Source organism: Cryptococcus neoformans, chromosome 6 (genome assembly GCF_000149385.1).
Source record: "Cryptococcus neoformans var. neoformans B-3501A chromosome 6, whole genome shotgun sequence".
Taxonomy (NCBI): Eukaryota; Fungi; Basidiomycota; class Tremellomycetes; order Tremellales; family Cryptococcaceae; genus Cryptococcus; species Cryptococcus deneoformans.
The window spans coordinates 457,501-483,559 of record NC_009182.1 but is presented as its reverse complement, the minus strand read 5'-3'; the positions used below and the strand labels follow the sequence as shown (position 1 = coordinate 483,559).

The following is a 26,059-nucleotide window of genomic DNA, read 5'->3' as shown; positions in this document are numbered from 1 at the left end:
ACCGTACCGGGTTAGTTTCTCTTTTCTTTACCCTCTTCCGTAGTAGAATTGACCAGAGTTTATTCAGAATTACAATTCCTAAAGTCTGCGTGACAGCCGATGATCCTAGACTCCTGCGAGGCAAACCTTTCCCTGATCCCTTCTTGCTGGCAGCTGCTGATCTTGGAATCGACCCTACTCGCGCTGTCATCTTTGAAGATTCTCCTTCGGGTATCAAAGCAGCCGTAGCAGCAGGAGCTACTGTTATCGCGGTCTGCACATCTCACCAACGCCACCAAATCGAACACCTGGATGCTCATTTTGTGGTCGACACGATGGATCAGATCGAAGTTGTGCAGGGAAAGGATGGTCAGTTGGAGTTTACCATTAGACATTAGTCCAGGTCACCTTCCTTTCGCACCTTTCTTTCAAAATTTGTAGCCATTAGTACACAATGTGTCGGGAGGATTTTTATATTGGCGTATTACTTTATGACACTAAAAGGATTATGCCTCATTGTCTATCGTTTATTCCCCTGTCGTTATGAAACGGCTGATTCTTTTGAACCAGAAAAAGCTTACATCATGAAATAAGAGCACCCTTATACATTAATGGCTGAATTATGATTGCCTTACAATGTTTTTCTGCCTTCAGAATCTTTTATTTCTTCGCGCTGTAATTACTATGGTTGTGCGATATGAGACAAGCGAACGACAATGCATAAATCTTATTGTACCCCCTTGGGGGAAACAAATCTGATAGAAGGGGAGACTTTGATCTAGAAAATGAGGAACCAATTCACCAAAGCCAAGAGAAGAGAAGCGCCTGATGAGTAATCCGACTTTGCCAGGCGACAAGACGCGCGGCAGCAAGTCAGTGGAAAACGGAGCAGGGTTGGTTAACAAGCTGGAGCGCCGTTTTTGGTCCTAAGTACAGGAAAGTCCATACTTTTGGTAGTATCCACCAGCAGTTGCCTGAAAGGAAAAATCCAAACTGGGTGCGGATTTCCATATATTTTGATTCGGTGGTATGTAGTTCTTACTTATTAGGAAACAGCAAATAGCACGACACATTGATACATGGATACAGTTCCTTAAAACATTCAGGGTTGACATGGAGAATAATGTTCCTCCTGGCTTGTCGCTTGCCCTGCCAAATGCTGCAACTGAAAGCACACGCGGCGATAGTTACGTTTTAACATGTCTGAAAGATGAGGGAGCGCGACCCTCCTGTTGGAACATTTCACTGCCCTTCCGTTACATCCACTCACTCCTTGTTCCTTATGAACCTTAAACAATACAAAGGATGAAGTTCCGTAGTCTTCTGTAGCCGGGAACGCTACTCAATCATACTCCATTTCTGAAAGTCATTTTTAACAACTTGCTCATCCTGCGGACCCACCGACCACCAAGCACCTGAATTATGCCTTATATGCACCTCAGCATCCGATCGTCATACTTGTCATATAATTCAGCACTTTCAGAATAGAGGAAAAGCCTTTATTCTTCACATCTTTTCCTTCTTAAGGCGCACTGCACTGTACATCACCAATCGTCAAGAATCTCTACCCCCCTGCACACCGCACAGCAGTTCTTTTCGCCCCTCCTCGAGCGACATAATTCCATGCCGTCGAAGCTTCATATCCTTAGTCGCCGAGGATGCGCCTATCATTCAGGTGATACAGTGAGTGCGTGCAGATGATGAAAGACGAGACTTGTTGACTGCTTGAATAATCATTGTAGAGCGGAAAAACTTTCGATTCGACGGGCAAAGTATGCTCGGCACTCACATCGGAGGAACGCGTTCTTTTGGCAATTGTCTTAAGCCTATGTAAGTCTGGATTGCCTGGTATGAGAGCAGCGATATTTGGCTCACGATTGGTAGGTGCTTTTGTCCTGGTGATCTTAGCTGGTATCTATGCCCGGCAATATATTAAGGGAAAATTCGAGGCAAAAGCATCTACGTTATCGACTAAGCGTCCTCCAATGTCCGCTATGAGAGCACCACTCATAATAGCCATCGATCCCCAATCAACAACGTCTCTTTCCTTGTCTCCGTACAGCAGCGAATCAGACGCGACCTCATCTTGCCCTTCTTCACCCTACTCTGGTTATTGCCAAAGCTCCCATACATTTCACTTCCCCCTTTTATCAGCCGATGGTCATCTTCTTCCAGCACCCCCGGCTTCTGTCCGCCAGTCAGTCAAAGAGCTTCTCCCTGTTGACGAGCGCCCACTTCCTTCCCCGCCTCAGGCAAAACTTCATCTGTATTCTCCCTCTCTAGGATCCCCACCTCACTGGACCTATGAGCCTCTGCCAGATTATTTATCGCCTATGGGTGATGAGCAAGGCATACAGCCTATTGGGCTTTATCCTGGTATAGAGATGGAGCATGCAAATTAAAAACAAGGGAAGGCAATGACATTTCGTAGCAATATGCTCACTTTTATTATTCTTACTACTCTGGACAAGATTAGCAGCAAGAATACGCGTTTCAGGTGCTAGCTCTTCAGAAATAACAACCCAGATGACAATTTTACCCAAAAGCTAACTGCCATGTTCAATATACGATCATTTCTAGTCATAGGGTATGCAGTACTCTTCCTGACATGTGGATCTTGACATCATTATGATGCCATGCATAAGCAGACAAGACGTGGTTAACTACTATATGTCCAATGCACAATAATGCCACAAAACCGCCAGAAGAATACGGGAAGAATAATGTACTACAGTCCAAGTGAGTGATCCGGAATTTACAACGGTGCAGATGGGATGAAAAATAAGTTAGATGCGACGCCTGTTACCGCAGCCGCAGCTGAGGTGAAAAGGGTCAGTAGGACGGGACCAATCATCTAGACAGTGCGTTTTGAGCTTCCAACTGAGAGAATAGATCCTGTTCGATGTCAGGAATAGCAAATTTTTCATATGAACATACCTCAGCTGTATGATTGCCTTCTGACAGTTCCGGTAGGCCATTCTCCGATAGTATAAAGTTGACCAGTCGCTCCATCTGATATTGTGTTATTGGAGTAGATCCTGGAGGAACAGCTGGAGCTAAAAAAATTTAGCTGAGTTACAATACTTTGACTAACCTCTTATTCTTGGCTTTAGAAACTCATGTTGCAATAATTCAGGTATTGTCAGTCGATGCTCTTTGCGATATGCTAGGCATCGCTTCATTGAATCAATGGCGGACGGGCTGACAGGGACTGATAGACTTGCGGGGTCTGTAGGATGACCATCAAGACTGAATCCAACTGCTGCCTTGGGTACAGCCACTTCTGGATATGTGACGACGTGGTTGGGATCTGCGATCACACCCATTTTCGCCAGTGGTCCTCCACTAACATGTTGAAAGGGGGGGCTACCATAAATCATTTGGTAAAGGATACAACCAAGTGACCAAACATCGCTGGGATAGGATAACTAAGGACGATTAACATGAAACGGTCTTCACCATGCCTGGAATATGACTAACCTTCAATACCTTCTGATTGTTCATTCTTTGAATAGCCTCAGGTGACATGTAGTTTACGGTGCCAATCTGTAGTCCGTAAGCGTAGGGGATCACGATCGATACTCACTTGCTGATCGCGCTGAATATTGACAGTGTCATTTGCTATTGCTTTTGCAATGCCAAAATCAATGATTTTCAACCGCCCCTTCACGAGAACAAAGTTCGCCGGTTTCAAATCTGTATGAACAACATTCTCGCGGTGGACGGCTTGGACAGCTTCAAGCATCTACAATGTATTAGCTATGCCCATATCATACGATGACCTACTTGCTCCCAATATAAACCGACAAAGTTCATATTAATTGCTTTCCCCCGTTGCTCATCTAGCAACGCTGCAAAATCAATCTCGCCGCATTCCATGACCTGATACAGTTAGCCACAGTGTGTTCTGAAGCTATCGACTGGCCACGCACCATCAGCAAACGATGAGGGCGATTATGTTGGTTGAAGGTTATTTGATGATCGATGAGCTGAATAACACGATCGTGTCCACGGAGACGCTTCAAAAGCTCGATTTCGTTTGTGTAGCTTTGATATGTTTCGGAGTCCGCACGGTCGAGTTGTACTACCTTAAGAGCATAGATGATTCTTTTTTTAGGACCCGAATAAAGGACAGAATAAACAGTCGACGAGCCGCCCTTTCCCAAGCGTTGCAATCTTTCGTATGGGACTCCGTTCACCTGTAAACGAAACGTCAGCAAAAGCAAGAACATAGTTGTTGGTACCATTTTCTGACATGAAATAAAGTTTTGCCTTGCGGAGCGCTTTGAGTAGGCTGGGGCTGCAATATCTCTGATGGCATCGCAGGATGAGACGCAGGTGCATTAACAACGGTAGCAGTTGATACCATCGGGGCATTTCTGCGTGACTCAGCGACCGGTGGCGGGCGGGCAGCACGAAGGTTGCGATAGGGAGGACTGGCTGGTTTTCCGACATCAGACGAACGCGGGTTGTTAATCTGAATGCCCCGAACTTCCGGCCCTGTTTCTGGCAAAGAGTCCATATACCTGAGGCCTGACGCCTTCGAGGGACCAGCGACAGGTCGCAGAGTTTCTTCCAGTTTACCGAAAGGCCGAAATAGTCTGTCCTCTCCTTCTGAAGGTACGGCCGCCGATGTACGTGATACCCCATGTTCCGCTTGCGATTGAGTAGCTAAAGCCATCGGCTCGTGAATTGATTCATTTATTTCATGTACGCTTTGGTTTACCGGTTTGCGCGCTGGTTTTACTGGTCGATCGTCTGGATGTGATATGTTCGTCAACCGACTTTCGCATCCGGTTGTCGCAGTTGGGGAAACGATTGCTTGATCCGATGAACAATAAACGTCCGGGGGCCCTTGGGGTGGGGGATCTGTTACATCAGTCTCAACAAGAAAAGGTGCGAGTCTTCAATGTGCTCACTGATTGGGGCAGAGCTGTGCCTTCCTTGCAGCTCATTGACATCCCCACTTTCCTGAACCTGGACATCCTCACTTCCCTGAGGTAATATAACACGTCTTGCAGGCCCACCAAATTTAGAAAGCCCGCCCAAACGCCTCACCGTCGACCTAGCAAATGGTAAAGTGCGCTCGGGGAGAGCGGGCGTTACGAGATTTGAACGACTCGCAACTGTCGACGCATCAACAAGTGGTGCAGACGGTAGCTGTGTATGCGGAGGGCGTATCGTGGCAGTATGTGGATTGGTTATACTTTCAGATCTCTAAGGGAAACGCTGTTCATCAAACAATCTGGTTGCCGGAATTGACTGATGTTATCAACTTACTGAGCAAACATTTCCTGAAACTTGAAATTCTACTCCTTCCGTATCCGTCCCATTTTCGGGCGATATTGGGGCAGACACTACACGCTGGAACTTGCGGCCACCATAAGTTTTGCCCCGTTCACCGCTAGACTCCCCGCCGGAACTTCCTCCAGAATTGGCGAAGTTTTGAGCAGATAATGATCGATGGCCGGGATTGGCGATGCTTCCAGGAGGAGTGGGTATATGAGGTGATGACGACGCATTAGAGATATCCCTTTTGGGTAATATCTGGGCAGAAGATATTGAAGATCTTGCCGATATGGTGGAATGAGGAGGGGTAGAGGTGGATGAAGAGCCACTAGGAAGGGGTGGGGTGATTTCGTTGATGGATAGAGAGCGTAAGGACGCAGTAGGGGCCTTAATTCCTTGATCTGCGGTTTTTCCTTTCTCCAATCCCCAATCAAAATGGAAGTCCGGCATCTGCACTTCGAACGACTCGTCCTCGGTTGTCCACAGATTATCCAGCACGCGATCGTTCTCCGGTGAGCTCATGGTGAACGGACAGGAGGCAGGCGGTTGATGGCTGCGATGCGGATCGGATTGGATGGGGAGGGAGGCAATACAGATATGGCTGAGGTGATGAGTACGTCAGATATTTATAAATCAAAGAACATATATTTTACTTTGGATATCGACCCTCAGGTCGCCCAGCCCTCTCAGTCGACAGTCGCGCTTTCTTCCGCCGCGTCGACTTTTGTTTATTAATTATTCTTCCTTCTTTCCGGACACGTGACAGCCACGTGGGCGGGTTCCAGCATATAGCAGGGGTAAAGAGATCTCCCTCAAGTGCCCTCCAGCTGCTTCAAGCCCGAACTACCATTATGAGATGGTGTCCGGGGGAGGATCGGGGCCATTGTGCGGCAAGGGCTGTGATGAAGCTTGTTGATTGAGATGCATGAACAGCGAAGGCGAGGAAATTTGAAGTGAAGAACGAGAACAATCAAAAGACAAGGAGGCAGACAACAACAACAATGCAAGTAATCACATAGCAGTAAACACATAGGTAAAAGAAAACTGTAAGCAGTCTGAGAGTTCGTGTTTGCCAATTTGTGAAAGTAATAACGCTTAAGAAGAGAAGAAAAGGGCAGAGAACATGGATCGAACACACTCCTTAACTTGTTGTTTGTGACGACTTGACCTACTAAATCTCGATGTAGAAGAAGAAAAGGAGCATAGTAGGGGATCTGGAGAAGAATGAATAGAGAGATCAAACATCACTTCGCACTCGATGTCTGTGAATAAAAGAGGATAGGGACCTCGTATTTCATACCCGATCCCGGATTTATGGAGGTGAAGAAAGGAAAATAAAGTAATCATATTTCGTACTTCAATGGAAAAAGGTATGGTCTGCAGATTATCCTGAACGAAGTTTGCTGTCGTTAGGCAAACAGCCACTCAGATACTAAGATAGTGGCCATGGGCATGTTCTGTCACAAAAGCAGCATGATATGAAAATAGCGTTCAACGCCATTATTGCTTCCAATTTCTATTCATAATAATCCTTCTTTTTCATCCACCATCCGTTGCTAAACGAGCCTATTCTCGCACCATTTCTATCTAGAGGATGTTGAAAAGTTATCGCCTCCGACCAGCCATTAAAGAATAATCTGTCAGAGACTACCGCAAAAGCCGTGAAAATAAGCTCATGAGCTCGCAGTATTACGGCACTAGAGGGAAGTGAAAAAGTCTGCGATTATGTTAAAAGATGTAAAAGGGATACTAAATGAATGAAGGAACGAGTGTCAACATGACGAAATAAGTATTGAATCGTGGATCATGAAGCTGGTGAACGGATACTTTGATATTTGATTGGTGTAAATGCGAGATTGGGTATCTAGAGGCTGATTTGACTGCTTTGCGACAATCATGATAATGTAGAATACAAAAAGCTGAATAAAACTGTTAGCAAACCGAATTACATGAGCACTTTTGTAGACCGACAGATTGTTCGTAGCAGCAATCTACCAAGTTTGATTAGTACGCCGCAGATCCATTAAATTTCACTGGACTTACAGCAATAGTATTCTCGCGTGGGTGCCAGCTAGCATGCAACTGGAATCATTGTCAGATAATGTGGGGAGCAGCAACTTCTTCGTTCCACCGCTTGCTGACTTACAATTTTCTTTGCAAAATCGATCCCTTCGGTTTGCAGCCCTTCCTTCTTGCCGGGCACCTTTCCACGTGATCCTCCAATCTTCTTTGCTTTGAAAGCCGATTTATCCGCTTGAAGAACAACGTCGTTGTCTCCGTTGACATCGTAAATTCGGAAGTAGTTGTGGTATGAGCCGGTCAGGACTTGGCTTTGATAAAAAGTACGGTTATTGATTGCCAATGACTGGAAGAAACAAGGCCCTTACCTGCCGTCGCCACTGAAAGTACACTCAAATTTATCGAAGATGCAATCGTTCTCATAAAGGTCACATAATTTCTGTCGGAGATGATCGTGAATGTTGATGGTTTTCACAGGCTTGCTGTCCATGTTGATGTCCCATATCTTAAGCGTCAAATAGTCTCGGGACAGTATGTATCGCCCATCCTGAGAGAATTTGACGTCCGAGATAGAAGAGATAATCTCAGAGAAGAAGGATTTTTGAGAAGGATCTTCTTCTTCCTCGAAAACTACGGGATAATCAGATTGGCCTGGACACAAGTACACTCACGCTTCGCGTGCTGATCGCACAATGCCGAATCTCTCATATCGGCCAACTTAATGGTGCCTTTCGAGCTTGAGTACATGAAAAGATTGCAATGTATCGGGTGAAACTCGGCTGCAGTAATGACTTCCGTGAGTTCCTCCATGTTGACGGGCTTTATGTCGACAATGTCTACGGGGCTTTAGATTGAACCATTGGACTCGACCGAGCTTGTACTTACTAAAGCTCTGGTCGCTAATATCCAGGTTCCACAGATTAATTCTCAGGTCGTCAGCGGAGATGTATGTTTCACCATCTGAGTTGACCGATATGGAATTGATGTGATAGGCGTGAGCGTTGGCATAGACCTTTCGGGGGACGGCCGCAGTAATTGAATCATGAGTGGTCATTCGGGGAAGACGCAGAGGTGGTTGTGATGGTCCGGTACCACTGCCATACCCATCGGTATGATTGTTCTCGGCTACCACCCGGATCTGTTTGTCAAAGACCTTCCAGAGTTTGATAGTTTTGTCTGTATGAAATGTCAGATCACCAAAATCGCATATTACGCGACCAAGAGCAAATGAACATCACGCACCATTGGTACTCAGCAAAAAATGAGCGGCATTCTGCCTTTTACACCATTTGATGCGGTTGATTTTCTCTTCGATTTCAAGTGATTTAAGATAATCAAACTCCGGTTCGTGTGATTGAAACTAGACGGATCAGAAATTTTCGCGATACACAATGCAATAGAGACCTACTTCCGTGTAGAACTTGTATTCGCACCCCCGTTTCTACAAAGCCTTAATTGACTGCAGATTGACAGGGAAAAAGAGATACTCACCTGCTCATTCCGCTCAAACAACACCACACGGCCGCCTTTATCACCAGTAGCGAGATAATCGCCAGTATGGTCAAACTCGACAGTTGAGATGATATCGGCTATACAATGGGTCGAAATCATTTCAGCTAGTTTGTACACAGGAGAAATCAAGCTGACCCGAGGACGAACCTTCGGTAATGTCTTCCACCTCCCCCTTGTCACCAAAACACTGGGCAAACCGCCACTGATTCGTCGGTTCGACATCCATGGTATGAATCCAGTTGGTTGTGGTTGGAAATCACTGGGATACACTGAGGGGCCTTGCCAGCAATGTGAGCGCTTGAAAAGGAAGTTGATGAGAGAGCCTAGGTACTATGAGTCAAATCCGCGTGGGTGAGATAAATGGGGGAATAAAGGAGAGACCTTTGCGGGAGGGCCTTGACTAATACGTGAATGGTGTGGCGCACTTGGGATATGTGCGCTAGACGTGCTAGGAGGATCGAGGATATGACTCGAAGATGGACGTGTAGTTGATTTGGGACTGGATTACTTCTCGAGCCGAGCTCACCCACCCGCTGCCTGTTGTCGCCTGTCCAAATGACACCACCAAGCCATTCAATTACGTAACTTATTGTTCGACCCTCCATTTAATTTCCCCACAATGGCTTGTTACGTACTCTGGTCATACTGGCTACTGCTTCTTCCGCAGTATATGAAGTTGCTGGCTTAGTCTGCCAGTCGGATAACTAAATACCTGTAGTACAGTGCGGACGCAGCCATTTGATAGGCATAGTAGGCATACTTCTTCTTACACTATGCCCTGCCGTCACTGTCCTCAACGTACGCAGCGATACAACGGGAATCCTTTCACTCTTGCAGCGTTGCTCTCCTTTTAACAGTTCCTGCACGTTACAGCAACCCTTTCAGCTGTCGTCTTGAGCGATTGAACGATCAAAAGTAAGATTATCAGCGGTATTTCCATAACCGGCGACATTCACATCGACTCCTGAATGTACGATGAGCCGATACCGTTCAGCGACAAGTCATTGTCCCAGCATCGCAGGAAACAAAACAAGCTGTAAATTTCCACACATCAGCTTCATATCAGTATTCTTCAAGTTTGCTATATCTCTTGTGTGAACGATGGCCGCTTTCAGCCTATTCTTCCGGGTCATAGACAGGTTTGTTGACGGCGACGTTGCCATAGTTCAAGGTCAAAAACATAAATACACCATTCCAGCATGTTTCAAAGATTTGTACTGGCCCCGGTATGACGCGCAAACCCATGGTAAGTACGAAACCTATCGAGATGTCGAGCATCTCGTGGCTCAAGCACGATGCGCTATGGAACACGAAGATATTCGCGTGAGTTTCGCTTTGATTGTGGGTATTGCTGAACTGTGGCAGCCGTTTTTCAGAATCTACTGTCTTTTTGCCGAACTCAACAAACAGAATGGTCAGAACACAAGTTTTGCCCTCTGTGGAATAAGTGCAGATGGGAAACATCTGGATTACGAAGTATGTCACCGTACATTATGGCCAGTGGCAACTTCTTAGTAACCCCATTGGGAGGACAGTCCAACCTCACATCATCCAAACGTCTAGTAAGATCGGACAAAAAAGCCATGATGTATATGAAAACCTACGCTTGGTTTATGGAAGGAATTGTGCCGATTCCAGTAAGTTGTTCAACCTTTGGTGATACCTTTATGAACGGATGCCTATTATGGGTCGTAGATTGGTAGGTTCAAACTGGGAGCTTCAAGTTTAGCGGAAATTATCCCTTTCATGGGAGCTTTAGGGGTCTTCATCGTCAGCTTTTTAATGTATTCGCGCACCTGTCAAAGTATAACTGCACCGTCTTGGCTGTGGAAAGAGATGTTGGGGCCGCTTCAATGGGCAATTCTCTTCGCGTACGTTCGATTGATTGCAAATGGTCTGTAGATGATGTGGCGTGTCAGTTAATAAGAAGGTATTGATAGTTTTTTCATACCTGAAGTAGGTGACATCGCCGCGTCAAGCATAAGCCCTAGCCGGAGAGCAGCAAGGAAAGTCAAACACTGGCTCAAGTTACGCAGTCTACTTTCCCGAGATCAACAATATGAGGACGGCAGTTGGCAGTCCCGAGGATTAGCCAGAGTTTTCCCAGATCCGAATACAGGCGGCGATCTTTACGAGTGGCGGTACACCGATCATTTTCGCAAGCAACTGTATGGTGAAGGTTTAGTACACTTGCGCAAGGAAAATGAAGTATAAATGTACTGTACGGTGTTCATGTTATCGCTCATCGTCATGTGTGGTTGTACAGAATAATAATGCAATGCAATACATTACATTACTGCAACTGGTGGAAAGGCCAGCTATGATAAACTTACCAGTATCTTGCCATAATAACGCCATCGACGATGGGGACCGAGGAGTGGAGTACGCAACAGTCTGGGTCTGGCCTGACTTATCATGCCCCTTCGTTGCAGATCGTGTCTCACAAGTATTCATTTATTCTAAATCTTTCGGACAGTGATGATAGCAGTATCGCAGCATCAAACTATTTGTTTTTGGTGGGTGGCTCCATCCTGGATGAAATTAAATGCATTGGAAACCACCGTTCCATTGTGGCGGTAGCTCACTGTTTACGCAAAGTTATATAGCACAGTATCGATCTTAGCTGCCACGGTATGTGGTGTATGAAAAAGGACTGAGTAGGAGAGGTATATGATAATGCTGAGAAGGATCGGCATAGTTGAAAGTAATCTGAAAGTTTGATATCAGATATATCCGATGAATGATTATAAGCCTACCTCGACCACTGGGTAGAAGGTTTCTGTCCCCGTGGCTTTGAAGTAATCACCCGTAAAAAACACCATCTTGTAAATGCCAGGGGAGAGCTTCTCGTTTGGTGATAAGAGAGTAGAGCATCTTCCATCAATATCAGTGGTCCTGTTGTATATGAGGGGTCAGTGTCAAACCACCTCCCTTCGTCACCAAAAGAAACACACACACCCGTCTGCCAGAATCTTGTCTTTGGCTTCATTGGGTCCCGACAGCTCTGCCTTCAGTATTTGGAGAGAGACCTTGACTCCTGAAGCTGGCTTCCCTTGGGACGAATCCAACACTGCGATCGTTATTACTTTCAGCCCGAGCCTAGAAAGCTAGCAACAAGGCGGGACCTTATATTACTTACCGTGGCAAGTTATAGGCGAACGCGACATGTTGGGGACGCGAATGATGGGTTAACAGGTTTTGTGTATGCGGATGTCCTGCAAACAATTGTAACAATATATGTTATTTGTTGTCGACCTTCAATCCATTCGTTATCGGATATTCGCAAGCATTCCAGTCACTTGGTACCAACCAACGAATGAATTCCACTCAACGTGCTCCGCTATGATCGCACAGCTGTCTTCCGACGGAAGAAGATATCAGGGGACCAGAGGTGGAGGTGAGTGGTGGTGTGGCGAGCGACATCCGTCACTCGCTGGCTCCGATTTATTCATACTTATTAAATTTCATTATTATTCCACAACTCAACATTAACGCTATACGGGAAAACTTGGAAAGAGCAAAGGATTTCGTAAGGATTGAGAGCCAACCTCACAACACAAAACTCCCTAAAATCAACTTCTTTTATTTGATCCTATCACCAATTTTAACGTCATGGACCGAGATGGCAATGCTTCCCCGCCAACAAAAGATCGGCCTCTCCTCCTCAGCACTCCTACAACACGAGTGATCAGAACGTTTGAGGAAATTAGAATTCCGGTGAAGACTGAAGAAGTGTACCCCGAGCTTGAATGTGCGATGTGAGCTTTGGGCCACACTTCCATCTGGAACACTGCTCAACATTTTTTTTTCACAGATGCTCCCACATCCTGGGTGCCGCTCAATCCCTGGTCCCGTGTGGGTATGTGGAGTACTTTGTAAACCGATCCCCTCTGTTTGCTTATCAGCCGCCATAGGCACTCCTTCTGTGGACCGTGTGCCTGGAAATGGATCAAAACTAACAATAGTGTGAGCGAACATCTTCTCAGCGATTTTGTATATGCTGACTCCAGTGAAAGCGTGCTACATGCCCTCATTGCCGTATTGAAATCTCCATGACGGATCCCATAGTCCCTAACATCGTCGTGGACCAGATTGTGGATCGCAAACTCCAAAAGCTCGAGCACGGCTTGGAGAAAGAAGCAATGCTGCTTGATCGACAAGAGAAGCTGCGGTATGTTTTTTTCCCCTTTTTATTTTCGTTCAGTCGAGAATCGTTAAAAGGACCGCTGCTGATGGAGCTTGGAAGCGAATGGAAGGATCTTCAGCCCCAGCTAGAGCATTTCCGAAGACATATCCGGACATCTCGTATAGTAAGGGGGGTTGATACTGTTCTGCCTAACATCGGCGAGGACTCAGGAGAGCCCCAGATAAATCCACGTAGAGCCTCTCGCAACTTCGCGGAACTTGGGGCGCCCATAGATTTAGGTGTTTCAGCACCCACCATTGAAGAACTCATTGGTCAATCTCCCTCTAGAAGGTCACAATCTTCGGCTGAGTTCCACAGCGAAATGAGAGAAAGGCAACTGAGAGCATTGTCGCAATTTCTTCAAACAGGTACAGTTGGCGATGTCGAATCAAACGGTGTCCAAGAGTCTCCCAGGACGCGAACAAGCCGGGCAGGAGCCATGGCTGCAGAGACCCGTTCGCGTCACCGAGAACGTCCGTACCCGGACAGCCATCCTCCGGTTCCGCCCTATTCAACTTCACCCAGCATGCGTCGACAACCCAGGGGAAGGGGGGATGGCGGAACTCGAGAGGATCCACAGATAGTCCCGTCGGATAGCGAATAGATAAATGGGACATTATTCTCCTCGAAGGAACTATACCTCGGGTTTATTCTATTTTTTGTATTGCAGCATCTTTACTTTGTAGCTTTTTTATCTGAAACCTAGATCCTGAACGATTCGAGCCAGCGGCTATGCATAGATGATGTGTTCTTATCACATCTGAAGATAAAAAGTCCATGTACCGTCCAACGTTCCATTATTTAATATATATTACTTCAATACGAAGCAACCAATTCCTTCGGAGCTCAATTGACAACAGGACTTCTTGGGAAACGGCTGTCAGAGTTTCGATGGCGTAGGGACTTTAACAACGTCTGAAGGATCCAACAGATATCGAACCATTTGAAATTCCTTCTGCTTGAATCTAGGCGCCCCCTAATGTCAGCAATGACTCAGATTAGTATGACGATGGTACGTACCCGCACTTTTCATAAAAAGCTGTGACGTCTCGGTCAGTGTCGTCGTTACACGTAACTTAAAGCAAAGGTGATCGTGGACCCACGGATGTTTTTCTCACTACAGTCCAGGATGATTTTATAGCAGCCTCGGGCAAGTCCGATATCCACCAGCGTGTTTATAATCTTCATTCCAAGCTTTCTTCCTTGCATGCTTTGTGACACGGCGATGTCTTCGATGTGGCCTACAAGCCCCGCATTACGAACAAATTTGCGCTCAATAATGACAGATCCGCAGGCCACAACCTGAAAGCACAGTTCCAGCGGCGTACATTTGTGAGACATATCCATCTAAGCGCAGCTTACTTACCTGATTGGAGAGCCGATGAACGACCACTACTGTAAAGTAGATACCAGCACTTGCCTTCATCTCTTGGAAGATCGTCTCATACGTGCTGACAGATTGAGGAGGGGCAGACGTAAGGACAGATAGAAGTTCAATATGGCCCCTCAAAACATCGGTAGAAGAAAGTGGGCGAAGCTATCCGAGTGGTGTCAACGATGCGTTGCGTACGGGAAGCGAAATAACAAACATAGAGGTCTGGCCCAAGCTCGTCTTGAGCTGAAGCGGGTAGTATAGAAGGGTCGAAGAGGAGATCTAAGGAGGAGTCGGGGGTCATCTATGGGGAGCTCTGCCGGGGAAGGGATGGGAAAAAGGGAAGAAGGGGGAGGGGGAAAGGTTCTTGAGCTGAAGAACGTTCAGCCCAACATCGTCCTGCTGACTGCAGAACCACACATGCGGGGCCCCAAAGTTAGGCGCGAGCCGCAGGAGGTCTTCCAATATACTTAGGCGCGGCCCGTCCCAGCAGCGCAGTAACTGCACCGATAATAACCATGTACGATCGCATAATAGTAGCACAAGTGCATTCCCCACCTCCCCCGCTCCCGTTATCGTACCATGCCTCGAAGAAAAAACGACTATCTCTCGGACGGCTCTGACTCGGACGCCTCAAATTCGGCTCGCTCCCAAGACGGTTACAACTCTCAAGAGGACCCGGATGCTCGAGATGAACGGCGCCTTTTCGAATTCAAAGGCAACAAACGTCGCAAGACTGATGGACGCAGCGGGAAAGATGCCGCTTGGGAAGGTATATTTGGGGAAGAAGATGGCGTAGGAGGGGTGCCGAGACGTGGAGGTATCGGCGGTAGAGGACGTCCTGGACCTTCTTCATTGAGGGCTGATTGGACAAAGTGCGTACGAAGTCTGAATTGATGAGTGCAGTACTGACTGTCTTCAATACTAGAGCCCCCGCGTTTGTATCCAATGGGTCCAAGACTTTGCAAGAGGAGGAGGAAGAAGGCCAGGTGCGACAGGCCAATGCTGAAGAGCCGGAAAGAGATGAAGATGAGAACGGTTCGGAAAGCAGCACTAGCTCTGACTCTGACTCTGGTTCTGAAAACGATGATAACGGCAGCTCTCCCGCCCCTTCTCCCCGTATCAGGGATGCAGATGATTATAACGGAGAAAAACAGACTACAGGGGGATTGGGCTTGGGTTTCAGGAATGCCTCTGCGCAGGGTACCACTGACGAACCCACAGGAGAAGCCGGAAAAAGAGAAGAAGGCGGCGCAACAGAGCTTGCTTCTCGGAGCAAGGCCGGCATTGGTGCTGGATTATCGGCGGGAAAGAAAACGCTGCCCGATGAGACTATATACAGTGTCGGAAATGAGCCTCACGCAAGGTCTTCTACCAACGACACCATTGATCATGGTCCAAAACCTACAGGAATTCCTAGTGGTTTTGGAAGACCTCCGCCTTCTCTTACTGCGCACTCCGGTCATCATACTCAGCGTCGCTTTCTTCCAAGGGCTCAGTCGCCAGCGGCGTCCACAACTAAAGCCCAACTGACTGCGTCGGAAAAGGCCCATTTCAGTAAAATCCAATCATCGTTTGGGGCCCGTCTGTTAGCAAAGCAGGGATGGGAGGTCGGTAAAGGTTTGGGTGTACAAGAAAATGGTCGTGCTGTACCAATTGAAGTCGGGAAAGTTCTGAGGGGTCAAGGTATACAAAGAGGAATTAGGACTGAGGACAGTAAGCGAGAAGCAAGACGGCAGGGTGTGACCTTTTCGGATGATGAGGATGATGAAGCACCGAGGAGAAGGAGGCATCGAGAGAAGGGACCGAAGATGCATAAAGAAAAGAATGAAGAAGATCAGGGTTGGAAAAGGCAGAAAAAGGTCAAGGTCAAAGTTCAACATAAGACCTATGAACAGTTATTGGCCGAGGCGGGTGATGCTGTTCCTGCAGCTGGCATAGGCCTTGTGTTGGACGCTCGAGGAGGAGAGGTGTGTTGATGGTCTCAAAATGCCAATTGGCGCTAACTGACGGTTTATCCTAGCTTAAAGAGGTCCAGTCGCTGTCGTCCCTCTCGCTTTCCACCTGGACCCCAAGTTCGGACTCTACAAGATTACCTGAACTTCGTCATAATCTCCACCTTATCGTCGATGCTGCTAAGCAAGATGTCTCGGGTTTGGTAAGGGAAGGGAAAAAGGTAAATGAGCGTCGGCGTTGGGCCCTGCGTGAGGAAGAGATTTCCAGGGCCAAGGCTGAAGAAGCCAGCACCAGTGAGACTTATTGATCATAGTACTTCTGGTCTCTGCGCTAACGTCAATATTGTAGAGATCTCTCGTCTGAAAGAAATACAGGAGATTGTCGATACGATCAGTCATGTAGCCACGGAACAGACAGTCTCATCAACACCTTCTCTTGCGCCTTTATCCAATAGCTTTGAATTGCTAATTCATAAGTTTCAAGAAGAATATCAATCTCTGAAATTAGATGATGTTATCGTGGGTGCAATTGGACAAATTGTAAGTCATTAGAACGAAATTTTCATCAGTGGCTAACCAAAGTCAGCTACGGAATGCTTTCACAGAATGGCGACCTTTCGATGTATCATCCAACGTTTTACTCTCATCTCTCAAGACTTGGAAGAAAGCGTATAATTTACCCGAAATCATTGACAATGATACTGCTGTTGCAACTCTGAGCCTCAGGGGAAAAAATGCTGCCGTCGATAGGATAGATGCCGGTGGCGAAAGGGTAATGACGGCTTGGGAAAGTCTCATTTGGCACTTGTGGGTACCGAAGGTACGCTCGGCGATCAAGTAGGTGAAACCCCCTTCTACGTGGATCTTAATCTGACCGTTTATATAGCAATGAATGGGATCCTTTGAGCCCTAACGATGCGGTCCACCTAGTCGAGTCTTGGGAACCGATCCTTCCCCTGTTCGTAAAGGATAACATACTCGACCAGCTCGTATTGCCAAAAGTCAAGGCAGCAATAGAACAATGGGATCCCAAGCGGAACAAGCGCGAGCGCCGTTCGAAATCTCTCGCGAGTATAGTGTTCCCATGGCTGCCACTACTGGGTGAGCGGGTCGACGAGGTTATGGATCTTGCCAAACGCCGCATCCGCCATGTCATGCGCAGTTGGGCAGTCAAAGATGGCGTTCCGGAAGAGTTGAGCCGCTGGCGAAAAGATGTAAGTCTCTCTTTTTCACGCTTGCTGTCAGATATAAATACTCATGTCCTTTGACATTAGGTATATTCGTCAAATGAATGGGACAAGCTCATAATTCAGTTCGTTTTGCCCAAACTTGGGCTCTGCCTTCGAGAGGACTTCACGATCAATCCTCGCAAACAAGACATGGTGCCCTTGCAAGATTGGGTCCTCCCGTGGCACAGACTCATTCGACAATCAATGTTCTCTCATTTGCTCGAAGTGGAATTCTTTCCCAAGTGGCTCGATGTCCTATACATCTGGCTCATACAGCCATCATACAAAGCCAATGAGGTCGCTACATGGTATGTGTTCCCGTCGTGTTCTTCGCTGTCGTTGACAAGTTTTCTTCGCATTCAGGTATCAATGGTGGAGTGAGCGCTTCCCTGAAGAGGTGCGCGACATGCCCGGTGTCAAGCAAGGTTTTGAGAGCGGTCTCAACCTTATGCAAGAAGCTATGGACCTCGGTCCCGATGCACCCGCAAAGCTCCACAAGCCCAAATTTGAGCCTCGTTCGACTAAAAAGGTGCTCCAAACCTCAACGACCCCTAAGCTTCGCAAGCCCGAACCTCCTGGTATTGTTGCCACCGACATCACATTCAGATCCATTGCAGAAGACTACGCCGCGCAACACGATCTCATATTCCTACCCTTGGGTAGATCACACGACAAGACCGGAAAACCGTTGTTCAAGGTGTGCAGAAACGTGGATGGTAAAGGGGGTGTCACAGTGTATATTGGGGAGTATGCGGTGTTTGCGAAAATGGATGATGGAGAGTTCAGAGCGATATCGCTGGAGGATATGGTCAAAAAAGCATCGGCGTAGCTGCTAGGTTGTATCAAATGTTCCACTGCAGATATGTAAAGAAATGCCTCCATAAGGACTCTTTTGATCCACATCACCGGAGACTCATTTGATGGTCTATGTGTCTGCTTCCGGAATAGTAACAATGTTTGACCACGTACAGGATTATGATAAATTACATGACTTTTTTTCTGTTTACAACATGTTACTTTTATCTGATCGTTGACATGATATTTGTTCCGAGATAGTGATTGACAATGATAAACAGTGACACAAGAATGCCATCAGAAGTATGATGTTGATGACTAACTGAAAGACACGAAAAGGATAAAATAGTCATGGATAGTAGGGGCTTTACATCGATTGTTGAATCTTCACCAGCCATTTATCACGACTCCCCGTACCAACATTCTTCCCGTCCTCATCCGCATACGCCTCAGCCCTTACAGTCCCTCCATTCGTATCCGTAACCCTCAAGTTCAGTCCAGTCCAACTATCGGCTGCCTTTTGCTTAGAAGTAAAAGTAAGATTACCCAGTAAAGTATTCGATGCAGGAGGCAAAAGGAACTGAAATGGGGCGGGGTGATCAAAGGTAAAGCAAACGTAAGAGGTAATGGTCACAGTCTGTGGCAAAGGGGTGATAGGATCAGAGAAGGACGATGTCGTCTGAGAGGCGGATGGTGTATCAGAAATGGAATGTGAGAGTCCAGGCTATAACATTTCAATTAGTGACGTTAGATCAATATGAAAAGACAATTTACGCACGTCAAGCAAAGGAGTTCTTTCATTGTTCGCCGATTTGACATCATCCCCTGCGCCTTTGATGAGCGGTGTCGGCCTTGACCGGAACGGAGACAATATAAAATTCCAAATGGTACTGAAAAACCTGGTGATGGCCTTGAAGATCCACCACCGTCCGTCATCGGGCTTTGAATTATGATTAGCCCCAGATGATATGTCGTCAGGTCCGGCCAATTCAGTTTGAGGAGTATGGGCGCCGTCGACAGCAGGTACGACGACGACAGGCGCCGAAGCATCCCTAGGCAGGCTAAAGTATGCTTTATTCTCCATAGGGTTTGTAGGCTCTGCCTCAGTTTCTTCTTCCCCAACTTCATAATCGATGCCGTCTGGTGCGCATATCCACACAGAAGAATTGTCAATTTCAGATGACCGTAATTGGATAAACTCTACCAGGCGGAGGACTTCAGCGGCAGCACCTGGTTGAATGTAAATTGGAATTTTTCGTGGCTTTGACATATCGGTAGAATTAGGGATGTAAAGGGGGGGGACAGGACTGTAGTCTGAAATGACCGCGAGCGGGGCTGCAGTAACAAAACTCTCAGGAATTATCACAGTGATGTCTCGAGGATGATGTGAATGTACAGCATCAACGATAAGGTAGGATTTTTCGGGCTCTTCTTTCCCTGAATGATATATCAGAGCGCCCACGTCTTTACTCAAGTTATCCTTCTCTTTGACCTCAGCGACAATGAGATGGCTTTGATCTCCTTTCGAAGCCTTGACAGCCTCCCGCAAGACCTCGGAGGGGAAGGATTCAACACCCAACGCGTAGCTAGCTGAGACTCCATTACAGCTACCCATTGGGGATAGGCCCCTCTGGAAAAGAGGATTGTCGGGATGACCAATAACAGCCAGGTAGCTCGTGGGCGCTTTGATAGGAATAGGCAACCGCGTCGGGGAAAGGTGTGAGAATGAAGATAGATGAGGAGTCGGAGGTCCATGGAGGAGAGCAAAGGTTTGCTTGACTTCCTTTTGGGGAGGAAGTGGTTGTATTTGCGGTTTGACGGCACTGCAGTTTTTGCGTTAGAAGCCACTTTTGGGTTCCGAGTCAGTAAGGACATACCGTTCGCCTGATCGTTGTAAAGTCACGCCGATACCTCTCCAGTCCCAAGAGTCACTGTCTTCAAATGCATTGTGCACTGGAGGCCAGTTTGATCCGGACCTGATTTTTGTCTGATCGGGGGAAGTATCTGCCTCCTTGAGATTGACAATCCCATTACCCCCCACTCCGCTTTGCCAATTAATCTGCCCATCCGGATAGACATACCGAAAGGTGTAGGAGTAAGATCTGTTAGCCTCGGCAGGGATAACCAGGACCAGGTGGAGAGTAGTTAACAACTTTGCCGGCTCCGGAAGGGATACGGGCTTAAGTGTTAAGCCCGAACCCCTGTCGGTGGAAGCCGCATGGCCATTGAGTTCATCGGAAAACGTCTTGAATGGTGTAAATTGCTGGGAGCGCCACTCGCCTGGATAAGCAGGTGGGTTGCCTTTGCTATCAAAAAAAGGAATGTCTGTCCATATTTCCCAGCGACCGTGTTCAGGTGCTAAGTCTGAAGACAGGTCTTGTCTGTCAAAGGTTGCGAAGAAGTTGAGGTGGACATACCCGTCTCTGGCGAGAGGAGACAGATGTACAGATTTTATGTGATCTATGCTTGGATGGAATGTGGGCATAGCTGGGTGATATGTGGTCAAGATGTATGGATGAATGGCATACGTTCCGTTGGGGGACAAGAAACAAGAGCCAAGGCTGGCCATCACAGCGTGGGAACGGCTATCTACATCCGCGGACAAGGCACCGTGCCTGAAAGAAGATAGACCATTCACTGACGTGGAATTTCCCAACCTCCACCTCTCGAACTCCTTCTTCTCGTCGGATTGTTTTATCCTCCGCCAGCCACGCACACACCTCTCATCTCACCTTCAACTCATCTTTGCCTGCCAGCCCAGTGACACTGTCATCCATTACTTGAACAACCAGACCCACGGGCAAGAACATACACAATGGGAATCCTTGAAAAGATCGACGACATCGAGAGTCAGTAACCCCATGCCGTCTTCAGTAACTTGACGCTGATATTACATATTCTCTTCTACGATATCCAGAGGAGATGGCTCGGAGTAAGTCTTTACCTCTGTGAATCGTTAAATAAAAGCTTACCCATGTTTATAGCGCAGAAGAAGTGAGAATTACCGCGTTTATGATAGAAAACTGACACCCGCCCGTCCACAGTAAAGCGACCGAGTACCATTTAGGTTTATTAAAGGTAAGCTTGCATTCGAAGACAATGCTAGAAGCCAGATCTGATTTATGTGAATTTTCCAGGCAAAGCGTATGGAGCCATCGTTGTTGCCGTGTACACCTCTAATGTTCTTCATCTAGTCGCCAAATACAGAGCTCAACTTCTCGAACCAGAAAAGAAATCAGCTAAAGGGGAGGGTTTTGACGTCTTAAAATCTGGAGGTACGCTTGGAAACTTGCTCTGTTTTTGCTTGTCTAAAATTTGGTTCAGATGCCCGCGTGTGTATGATCGGTTTCCCATCGGTCGGAAAATCTACATTGTTATCGAAGACCACCAAGACTGAATCCGTCGTCGGGGCCTATGAATTCACAACTCTCACTGTCAGCTCTTGAATTCTTCATTGTCCCAAAGTAAATTGAAGTTAATGCTACGCTTAGGCCATTCCTGGTGTGCTCGAATATGAAGGAGCCAGAATACAACTGCTCGATTTGCCTGGTATCGTGCAAGATGCTGCCAAAGGCCGAGGTCGAGGTCGACAAGTCGTCTCAGTGGCAAAAACAGCTGACCTCATTCTTCTTCTGAGTACGTTCCTTCTCAGTGTTGTGTCCAATGTATTTTATCTGACCTCATCCCAATAGTTGATGCCACAAAGTCTGCTGAGCAAAAACGTCTTCTGGAGATTGAATTAGAAGCAGTTGGTATCCGATTGAACACTCGACCTCCTGATGTCGTTTTCAAGCAAAAGCAGGCAGGCGGTATCACTGTATGTGAAACCTGTTTCCTAATGATGCATATTACTGACATTTAATAGCTGAACTGTACTGTCAAACTCACTAAAACAGACGAGCGAACCATCAGATCAATCCTTCAGACTTATAAAAGTACGTACTTGTGAGATTACCGAACCTATCGCTTACGCCTGCCACAGTCCACAACTGCGATGTCATGATCCGTGAAGACATCACCACCGACGAATTCATCGATGTCCTTCTCGGCACCCGAAAGTACATCCCGTCTCTCACTGTTATCAACAAAATCGACGGAGTTTCAATGGAGACACTTGACAGTATGGCCAGGGAAGGCGATGGACGGACGATCATGATCAGTTGTGAGATTGATTTAGGTATTGATTGGTTACTGGAGGCTATTTGGAAGGTAAGTGCTTTTGAACCCAGATAATACAGTATCGGAGCTGACCGGTCAATCAGGAGCTTGGTCTTGTAAAGTCAGTAAAGGGCCCAACCCTACCATCCATTTCCTCCTAGTATGCTAACAGTTCCAACAGGGTGTACACCAAGAGACGAGGAGAACAACCAGATCTCAATGATCCCATCTGCCTCCGTCAGGGTGCTACTATCGAGACCGTCTGTCACGGCATTCACAGATCCCTTGCATCTCACTTCAAGTCAGTAAAATGGCAGTTGACAAAAACATTTCGCAAACAAGCTAACGATGATTTATCAGGTATGCTTTGGTTTGGGGAAAGTCAAGCAAGTTCAATCCGCAGCCGCAAAAAGTGGGCCTCAATCACTTAGTGCAAGACGAGGATGTGTAAGTTTCGTACCCTATCAATCCAAATCGATCACTTACTGATCACAATCGTTTTCATAATTCAACAGCGTCAGTATCTTTACAAAGTAAAGAAAGGAGCGATGAATGACGATTTGTACGATTAATATATGCCATGCATATTAATTTATATAGCGTTGGACAGTCTCAGGATCATAAGAGCTTTCCACGAGTACAACACTGAGACTGTATTCAGTAGATAATAATTCATGTGGAGCGGTGATCTCAGCTCACTAAAGACTAATGGTTATCAAGGGGTGGCACGGTATATAAGTAACTATCTGCTAATACACAAATCGTCAACAAATCATCAAAGACTCGACCTGAAGGTTTTCTTTGTTGAAATGTTTCTGTTTTTTTTTCTTCGTTGTAACAATCCTCGACTACCACCTGTCCCCCTCGGAAAAAAAATTGCTGACAATACAAACTAGGCTAAATGACAAGAAAAAAGATATTACACTTTGATCCCAACCTCTTCTCTGATTCCATCGACCCTCTTCTCAACTTCCTCGAACCATTTCAACGCCTTGTTCGCCTTCTTCTCTTGCTCTTCACTTTCCTTGACAAGTTCGCCTCTAGCGTCTACTGCAGCGCGGAAACGTTCGCGGAGATCCCATGCGGCAAGACGCATGACTTTGCGCACTTCCTTGCTAACCCGAGCCGCCTGTGCGTCAGGGAAGGCAACAGTCGCATCGTCTGACGCTGGATTACCCGATGATGAGAGAAGAGTGGATTGGAGGTGACGACCCACGTTGCGAGGGATAGAGTTGGGAAGGTCATAGATAATATAGGCAATGGCACCAGCGGTGACGACACCCAAAACGGGACCGATCCATCGACGGGTAGAAGGGTTGGAAACAAAGTCAGAAAAGTGCGCGAGGCCTTCAATGGCAGCACGAAGACCGACAGTCTTGCCGCTAACCATTGAGAAGGCGCCGAACGCGAGGGAAGCAGCACCGAAGCCTTCTGCCGAAACGGGTATGAGGTCGAGGGATGAGTGAGATGATGATGAAGAGGAAGGAAGAGAAGATCGGGCGATGAAGATGTGGTGTTGAAGGTCAAAGATATCTGCCACGTTCACCTCCTTGAGGTGTGACTGGGCAGCAAGGCCCAAGCCAACTGATGAAACGCCAGACTGACGGCGGGCACGAGGTCGAGCAGTGAACATTGCCTGAGGGTTGAATCGACGGTTGGAGCGCTCGACGTCTTCAGGAAGGTGAGCATCGCCAAGAGCAATGACCCTGTCCACACCCTCAGCTGTGAGCTTCCTCGAGTCATCCTCGGCCAAACCGACAGCGAAGTCAAGAGAAGCGAGGATAACCCTCTTCACCTCGGCCGCATAATCCCAGACACCCAGCAACCCAGGGTAAGAGGGCAAGTGCAAGCCAGGAGCGGGGGCAGCCAACTCTCCCCTGCCGACTCGCTCGAGCGCAGTGGTCATCCCCTTCTTTGTCCTTTCCGCTACTTGCTCCGTGACATTCTCTTCCTCATGTACCAAACCATCCTCCAAACCCTCGCGCCCCTTCTTCATCTTCTCCAAGACAGGCTTGACGCGAGCAAGCTCATCACGGGCATTGTCTCGCTCCTTGGAGGCGACGAGTGAATTGGCAGCAGCGAGAAGTTCAACATCGGCAAGAAGATGGGTGACATAGTTCTGTGCAGGGCCGAGCTTGGACTTGGACCTGTTGACGAGAACGAAAGAGCGCAAAGAGTGTTCGAGGTGTGAGAACGCATCATCGAGCTCATCGGTTTCACCTTCGGCATAACCCATGGCAGCCTTGGCAGAGTCGACAAAGTGGACCAAAGAGTCGGCATCCTCGTATGTCTTGGGACTGAGTTGCTTGATCTGTTCAAGCACGAGTCGACGACACCTTGCCTTGTCTTTGATCTGGTCGAAGCGGTTAACAACAATGAAGAGGTGGGCCTTTTCGTGACCAGCTTGCCAGATGAACTCCTTGGCAGAGAGAGTGAAGTGGTTGGCGGCGGAGACAACAAAGACGACGACGTCAATCTCTTCCTGACGCGCAAAATTGGCAGTAGTCTTAATGGAGTCTCGGTTAAGACCGGGTGCATCGATAAGGGAGATGTCAACAACACCATTGTGCAAGATGGAGGGGTTGGCAACATCGATATCGGCCTCACGCAGGAATACCCGGAGAGGAGGACTGGATGCGTCAGAGTCGGGATCGGTCACCAATTCTTCAAGCTTTGAAATGTCCAGCACAGAGTACGTAGAGTCGTCAAGGGGGTTGTACTGGGCAGCCTTGTCCAGTACATGGATCTCCTCCTTGTTGTCATTCTCTCTAGCACTGACTACTTCCACAAACCTCGTTGTGAGAGGTTGTTGATCGGTAGGCATGACTTCCTCCCGCCTCAAAAGGGTGTTGATCAAAGTTGACTTGCCCGCATTGAGGTCACCAGTAACAAGGACGCGGGAATGGGCGTCGTAAATTCGCTTTTGGAGATTGGTGAGGTGGTCGAGGGATGCGGTGATACGGTTGTCCAGTAGGGCAGAGATGGATGATTTTTCGAGGTGAGAAATAAGATGCTTGGCATGTCGAGTAACACCCATATTGAGGTCCAAACGGAGGATGGAGAAATCGTCTTCAGACTGATCGATGGATGTAGGCTCGGCGACGAGAGTGGCAGAATTGTCACAAGTTGATGGCGACAGCGATGGTGCAGGCGCAACTGAGAGCGAGCGCTTCAAAGAGTGGCGAGCAGTCGGAGTTGACGAGAGAACAACTTCTGTAAGCTGACTAGGCTCGTCGGCAAATGTCAAAGTGCGTCGACTCATGCCCGGTCGGGGCGAGGCTACAATAAAACAATGTTAGGGCATATATGAAAGGAAGCGTGACAGGACTCACAAGACCCAGGCTCCGCCGGTTCTGACGACCTGAGATGGGGATACCTCACAGTCCATTGCTGTCCGTTAAAGTTCTTGAGATCTGCCAAAAGGTATACTGAAGACTCGATGGCCTTTGCCAATCTAGGTTGTTTTCAGTCAACATGTGAAAACCAGAATGATACAGTGGCAAGACGACTTACCGATCCCTCTTGTCCTCATAATCGCGCACAACACCGTCCGCGGCCTCTCTCT

General features: G+C 47.4%; 10 protein-coding genes across 11 annotated transcripts in view; 4 read left to right on the top strand and 6 right to left on the bottom strand.

The window, feature by feature from the left end:
* Positions 1–2,829: 2,829 nt before the first annotated feature.
* On the bottom strand, positions 2,830–5,790 carry CNBF1610 (hypothetical protein; the record flags this gene model as incomplete). Its single annotated transcript, XM_769905.1, has 10 exons — positions 2,830–2,874; positions 2,917–3,035; positions 3,074–3,407; positions 3,460–3,525; positions 3,566–3,724; positions 3,766–3,861; positions 3,912–4,178; positions 4,235–4,635; positions 4,899–5,139; positions 5,260–5,790. 10 exons carry the CDS (start codon positions 5,788–5,790, stop codon positions 2,830–2,832), a joined length of 2,259 nt encoding a protein of 752 aa, XP_774998.1.
* Positions 5,791–7,162: 1,372 nt separating this feature from the next.
* On the bottom strand, positions 7,163–9,025 carry CNBF1600 (hypothetical protein; the record flags this gene model as incomplete). 2 transcript variants are annotated; one of them, XM_769904.1, is made up of 11 exons in its annotated part: positions 7,163–7,187; positions 7,240–7,259; positions 7,312–7,350; positions 7,415–7,598; positions 7,656–7,917; positions 7,959–8,123; positions 8,173–8,463; positions 8,530–8,647; positions 8,696–8,728; positions 8,779–8,876; positions 8,935–9,025. In XM_769904.1, 11 exons carry the CDS (start codon positions 9,023–9,025, stop codon positions 7,163–7,165), a joined length of 1,326 nt encoding a protein of 441 aa, XP_774997.1. The 2 variants fall into 2 exon arrangements, with proteins under 2 accessions (XP_774997.1, XP_774996.1); XM_769903.1 differs by having other exon boundaries at positions 8,947–9,025.
* Positions 9,026–9,900: 875 nt separating this feature from the next.
* CNBF1590 (hypothetical protein) lies at positions 9,901–11,013 on the top strand (the record flags this gene model as incomplete). The annotated part of the gene is made up of 4 exons (XM_769902.1): positions 9,901–10,122; positions 10,176–10,436; positions 10,495–10,670; positions 10,740–11,013. 4 exons carry the CDS (start codon positions 9,901–9,903, stop codon positions 11,011–11,013), a joined length of 933 nt encoding a protein of 310 aa, XP_774995.1.
* A 405-nt stretch (positions 11,014–11,418) lies between these two features.
* CNBF1580 (hypothetical protein) lies at positions 11,419–11,966 on the bottom strand (the record flags this gene model as incomplete). The annotated part of the gene is made up of 4 exons (XM_769901.1): positions 11,419–11,508; positions 11,556–11,694; positions 11,758–11,869; positions 11,939–11,966. 4 exons carry the CDS (start codon positions 11,964–11,966, stop codon positions 11,419–11,421), a joined length of 369 nt encoding a protein of 122 aa, XP_774994.1.
* Positions 11,967–12,411: 445 nt separating this feature from the next.
* On the top strand, positions 12,412–13,589 carry CNBF1570 (hypothetical protein; the record flags this gene model as incomplete). The annotated part of the gene is made up of 5 exons (XM_769900.1): positions 12,412–12,557; positions 12,614–12,658; positions 12,714–12,765; positions 12,816–12,970; positions 13,046–13,589. 5 exons carry the CDS (start codon positions 12,412–12,414, stop codon positions 13,587–13,589), a joined length of 942 nt encoding a protein of 313 aa, XP_774993.1.
* A 394-nt stretch (positions 13,590–13,983) lies between these two features.
* On the bottom strand, positions 13,984–14,661 carry CNBF1560 (hypothetical protein; the record flags this gene model as incomplete). The annotated part of the gene is made up of 4 exons (XM_769899.1): positions 13,984–14,024; positions 14,089–14,287; positions 14,352–14,522; positions 14,575–14,661. The coding sequence occupies 4 exons, from the start codon at positions 14,659–14,661 to the stop codon at positions 13,984–13,986; spliced, it is 498 nt and encodes a 165-aa protein (XP_774992.1).
* A 278-nt stretch (positions 14,662–14,939) lies between these two features.
* CNBF1550 (hypothetical protein) lies at positions 14,940–18,370 on the top strand (the record flags this gene model as incomplete). The annotated part of the gene is made up of 8 exons (XM_769898.1): positions 14,940–15,232; positions 15,286–16,327; positions 16,381–16,606; positions 16,662–16,852; positions 16,899–17,119; positions 17,199–17,526; positions 17,587–17,849; positions 17,905–18,370. The coding sequence occupies 8 exons, from the start codon at positions 14,940–14,942 to the stop codon at positions 18,368–18,370; spliced, it is 3,030 nt and encodes a 1,009-aa protein (XP_774991.1).
* A 333-nt stretch (positions 18,371–18,703) lies between these two features.
* CNBF1540 (hypothetical protein) lies at positions 18,704–20,821 on the bottom strand (the record flags this gene model as incomplete). Its single annotated transcript, XM_769897.1, has 3 exons — positions 18,704–19,060; positions 19,115–20,159; positions 20,214–20,821. 3 exons carry the CDS (start codon positions 20,819–20,821, stop codon positions 18,704–18,706), a joined length of 2,010 nt encoding a protein of 669 aa, XP_774990.1.
* Positions 20,822–21,151: 330 nt separating this feature from the next.
* On the top strand, positions 21,152–23,031 carry CNBF1530 (hypothetical protein; the record flags this gene model as incomplete). The annotated part of the gene is made up of 14 exons (XM_769896.1): positions 21,152–21,185; positions 21,254–21,268; positions 21,321–21,330; positions 21,386–21,414; positions 21,474–21,611; positions 21,661–21,770; positions 21,828–21,972; positions 22,029–22,153; positions 22,202–22,271; positions 22,319–22,545; positions 22,599–22,615; positions 22,676–22,795; positions 22,855–22,941; positions 23,010–23,031. 14 exons carry the CDS (start codon positions 21,152–21,154, stop codon positions 23,029–23,031), a joined length of 1,149 nt encoding a protein of 382 aa, XP_774989.1.
* A 382-nt stretch (positions 23,032–23,413) lies between these two features.
* CNBF1520 (hypothetical protein) overlaps positions 23,414–26,059 on the bottom strand; it is a gene marked incomplete at both ends in the record, with an annotated part of 2,776 nt that continues 130 nt past the window's right edge. The window contains 3 exons of the mRNA XM_769895.1: positions 23,414–25,773; positions 25,827–25,948; positions 26,008–26,059. The exon at positions 26,008–26,059 is cut by the window's right edge and continues 130 nt beyond it. Of these exons, the coding sequence (XP_774988.1) occupies positions 23,414–25,773; positions 25,827–25,948; positions 26,008–26,059 (2,534 nt within the window). The remainder of the gene's footprint in view (positions 25,774–25,826; positions 25,949–26,007) is intronic.